The sequence below is a fragment of the Apteryx rowi genome, unplaced genomic scaffold (assembly GCF_003343035.1).
Source record: "Apteryx rowi isolate R43461 unplaced genomic scaffold, aptRow1 scaffold_277, whole genome shotgun sequence".
Taxonomy (NCBI): Eukaryota; Metazoa; Chordata; class Aves; order Apterygiformes; family Apterygidae; genus Apteryx; species Apteryx rowi.
In genome coordinates, this window is record NW_020449163.1 from 1,068,797 (window position 1) to 1,073,618 (window position 4,822).

At 38.9% G+C, this 4,822-nt stretch overlaps 1 protein-coding gene across 1 annotated transcript; it reads left to right on the forward strand.

The window, feature by feature from the left end:
- Positions 1-3: 3 nt before the first annotated feature.
- On the forward strand, positions 4-2,437 carry DPH3 (diphthamide biosynthesis 3; the record flags this gene model as incomplete). Its single annotated transcript, XM_026068607.1, has 3 exons — positions 4-99; positions 226-300; positions 816-2,437. Coding segments are annotated over 3 exons (237 nt in total), but the record flags the coding sequence as incomplete, so codon positions are not given.
- Positions 2,438-4,822: the final 2,385 nt, after the last annotated feature.

Genomic DNA, 4,822 nt, shown 5'->3' on the forward strand with positions numbered 1-4,822 from the left:
TTTCACGATGAGGTGGAGATCGAGGACTTCGAGTACGACGAGGAGACCGAGACCTACAGCTACCCGTGCCCCTGCGGGGACCGCTTCCTCATCACCCGGGTAACGGCGGGCGCGCTGGGACGGGCGGGGGCGGGGAGCAGCGCTAGGTCGCGGGCCCGGCCCCCCGGCCCGGGTTCCGCTGGGCCGCGGGTCGGTGACTGTCTGCCGCCCCGGCGGCTGTTGCAGGAGGACCTGGAAAACGGCGAGGACGTGGCCACCTGCCCTAGCTGCTCCCTGATCCTGCGCGTCATTTACGACCAGGTGGGTGCGGGGAAAGGTTCGTGGGGCGGGGTTGCGGCCTACTTCCCGGGCGCCGGATCGGCCAAACCTATCCTGCGTTTGACACCCCTGAGGAGAGCGCGGTGGGGGCTTTTGAAACCCGCTAGTAAACACGGGACGGAGCTGTCAGGGAGCCAGTGGCACCTTTTTTCGTGGCTACAGCTCCTGTCTCATCTGCTTCTTCCTGGGGTCATCTTATCCCTATTGTGKTCGGGCCTTCAAACATGCCTGCTTGAGTGGGTGCAGGGTGAAATGCAGGCAAAACAGTCTCTGCAGTAGTAAGATGCATCTTTGCTTGTCTTAACTCTTAGCAGCCCTATGATCTAGCCTCGTAGTTCTTCTTATCTAGTAAGCATTTTATGGCTTTCATATTTTGGGAGACAGTTAGTTTCTTACCACTTACAAACTGAAAAACAAAACAGCTATCTGATATTTTTTGAGGGAGAGGAGATCCAAAAGTAATAAAAGGGAGCTAAAACTCTATTTGCTGTCTTTAGGAGCAGTTCATGTGTGGCGAAGTCATTGCAGAACCTTTGGCAAACAAGGAATTGATTAAGTGCTGATGAATGCATCGAACTACTGCTGCTTTAGAATAAGAAATTATGGGGATGTCAACTTTGGAAAGAGACATGGCGCTCCTCCTGGAAGTGCTTGCTGTGAGATACAAGTGCAATAACTGGCTGTCTTCGTCGTTTGAAAGAGAAGTTGCTGATGTCAAGACATGAGTGGGTTTTGTTCAAAAGGGGTATATAGTTTAAGCAATTATAAATCATAATGCATATTCCAGAAGACTCAACGGGTATGATTCAAATCAACTGCAGATCAGTACATAGAAAAAGTGTGTGGAGCCGTCCTACAGAAAAATTAGAACACTTATCTAGCACTGGTTTCTTAGTCTATAAAGAAGCAGGCTCTATGTGGGTATATGCAAGTGTGAAACAGCATTGGGAGCAGAAATGCTGGGAAACAAAATTTAAAAGTCTGTAAGACATGAGGCTATACGTAATTAGTTTTGACGCAGTATGGTGTCAGCTGGGATGTGGACCACAGTCCCTCCAGGGCATATGGAAAGTGAGGCAAAATTAAGAGACCCAAAATCAATGCTGTTGGTAAATTGTTTTTACTCCTGTAAGCGCGAAGAAAATCTAGTTGTATTTATATCTGCAATAGGCACAACACATGATTTGCAGCAAATTTGCTTCTTGAATTGGAGTTGCTTTGAAACAGCTTTGGTAGCTGTTATCAAATGACTATCTGAAATAGTAGTAATGTACGTGTTTTTTTGTGTTGTGTGAAATGAAACAAAAGAGGCTTTTTTTTTTTTAATCCCTGCAAACCTATTAGTGTTCCACAAATGGATTAGAACTTGAAGTGGATTCCAAGTTACCCTTATTTTCACAACAAATTTGTGATTTAACTATTGCAGCAATTATGAAATAGGCTGCCATTCTTTGTGCTGTTTGTAGCAGTACATCTGCTGAAGTTCCATCTTCCTTTCTTAGGTTCTGTAATTGTAGATTCTGGTTCATGGGAAAGGTGTTTATTGTCACTTCCTGGAAAGGAGATGCACAGGTTTTACCTTATTCATTAGTAACAAGTAATTTTTTTAGGGTAGAAAAGAGTTTAAACAATATACTCCGAAGTACTTTAATTCTAGTATTCTTTAATTCTTGTATTACAAACCACTGCATTTAAGTATTTATTTTAAATGATGTTCATTCACATGTTTTACTAGGACCTGATATCCTTGAAGTTAAATTTGGGGAAAAATATTTGTATAACATTTATATGGTTATTTCCCTCTGGGCACTAGAGATAAGCAATTCTTGAATTGAATTCTTGCTTTTAATTTTTTTGTTTTTACAACGTTGTGTGAATGTTGGAGATGAGAATTGTAATTATTTTTCTAAAAAAAAGAACAAAAATTAAAAAAACACCCTTCAGCCAGAAGTTTTGAATGCAGTGTGAACAACCCAATGTGTTTCATGACTTAACCAGAAGGTGGCACTCATGTTACTTAGATCTCCATACTTAAAAAAAAAAAATCTGTGATACTTTGGTTAGATATATCTTAGCAAATATTTATTTTGACTATTTAAATAAAGATATTTAAGCCTCACCAGTGCTTTTAATGGTCTGTTGTTTATTCTGTTTGTACACCACCCACAAAGATTTTCTAAAGGTGTTGATTTGCTGCTGCTGCTGTGGTAATGATACTTGAATTTCTTTTAGTTTGCTTAAAAGAAAAAAAAAGGTTGTCGGTCTATCAGTAGATGCTACAAATCAAATTTACAGGAACCCCCTTTAAGCTCATATTCAAACTGGTGGAAAAACCCTTAAGATATTATACGTAGTATAAGTCTTCTAAACCAAATAGAGCATGCTAAAAAGGAATACCAGGGAATGTATGCTCAGCAGTCGTTATATCAAATTAAATTGCCACATGCGGGATCTCTAAATGTGCATAAATTTTAAAAGAATAATTCAACAAGATTTCATTTTATAATGAATATAAGGCACTGTTGTATAGATTTTTATGAAACTTGTGTAGAAAATTGTTTATACTCGATATAGTGAATTACATGTGGTAAAGTGCTTAAAGTGTCGAGTGAGTTTTACTTGACATGTTAATGCAAGCTTTGAAGTGATTGTAGTGCTTCTTAAAGATTTAAAATACAGGTAATGGCTTTTTAACAGTAATTTTAGCAAAATTAATTACTTTATTACATCAGTTCAGGACCATCTGTTACTGCTTAAGACTTGGTAATGAGCTTTTTCTTACCAAGTAGGAATAGTGTCCAGGTTGTATAATGCCATCTTGATGCACGTTAAAACTATTGCATTATGTAATATGTATCCATCTTTGACATCAGCTTCATGAAGTATGTTTTAGGTTTGGCCTTTTCTGGAGCCTATTTACAGCATAATAAGAGTAAAGCGTTGTGGCTGTCCTTGTTAGAAAAGGATGTGCCCGCTTTTGGCCACAAAAATTGCTGCCAACTCTGTCTCATTGCAATGTTTTGATGGTATCAAGTCAGTAGTTGCTATCCCAAGAAAAGGAAACCAAACAAGGATGGATGTTATGCATCTTTTTTGTTGCCTTTTAGGAATCTGAGAGAGATGGTTTAAAAAAAAAGAAAAAAAAGAGCTAGTTTGTTGCTTTCCCCTCTCCTGTTCTGCAAAGAGAAGAGTGGAGTTCTGTAGCAACATAATTGAACTTTTATAAAAGCACAGCGGTGCTAAAGCCAAATAGCTGCCCACTTTTATATTTTGTTAACTTGTAAGAAGCTTTTGACTCCAGTGACTGCAGACAGTTTTTTAAAATTCTTCCATACTTTGTAATTCCAACACACTAGTCAGGGCAATCTGAATAACCCATCAGAAATGTTGCTCATTAGGAATTAAGTCACAAAGTTTCCTCACACCACATTAGGCTTTTGCACACTGTGTAGGCCCCTTACTCATTATTTGTGTATTATGTATTTTAATACACTGACTGTTCATTTGTCTTCTAAAAGGACAGTTATGTAGGACACAATGAAGTTGGTTGTATCTGAAAAGCAGCTTGATTATGTTGTTTGATGAGGTCTTTGACTCTGCACAGAGTAATCCAGTGTATTTCATGAAAACTGCATCACGTGAGCTTTAATATAGACCTTAGTGGAAAAAGTCGTGCTTACTAGAGATTAGAAAAGATGGAACAATTTATGATCAGTTTCAGATATTTAGGCTCTGAAATAGCTAACACTATTAAACAGCTAAACTCCCATATAATATTAAAAACAAGCAGTACAGCATTCTTGCCATAATTTAATGGGGAAAAATGGAGATGAAAGATGATTTACTTTTCATCAAACTGAAGAGGCTCAGCCTCCCCAAGCGGTCCAGCTTCTTGTTTGTATTTCATAGAAACTTGTTGAGAAGGTCAGGTGCTATCAGTACTTTTGGCTCATTGTGCCTGTAAATCATGGTGGCATATATGGTTAGTTTTGATGAGCTGCTCCAGAAGTTCATAATGGAGATCCTGGACCTTCAAGAGCTGAAGTAGTTAGACCACCAATCTCAGCCATGAGACCTGTTGTACTAGTTCTGTTTACATACATGTTTGGGAAGTCATAATGTTTTAAAGATACATTATGTAAAAATCTCCACATTTTTTCCCGCCAGTCTGAATTTTAATTTGTATTCTCGGCAGCAGCAAACAAAAATGACCTCCTTTGCAGAACATCAGGTTGTTCAGGATCATTACTTAGGTTACCAGGTCTGTCTGCCAAGAAGCAGATACTGATTAATTTCAAATTAACCTTCAAAATTTCAATTTAAGAAGGTGAACTGACAACTACGTATTGTCACTGAGAAAAACAGTTTCCGCTTTTCCATTTCCATCTCTGCTCTGCTCCAGTATAATGTTCAGTTCAGGCTAACTAAGGAAAGACATTTGTCATACTGAAAACTTGTCGAAATGTTATTACAAATAGAGTAGATCCAGGTCTTTACAGTAGTA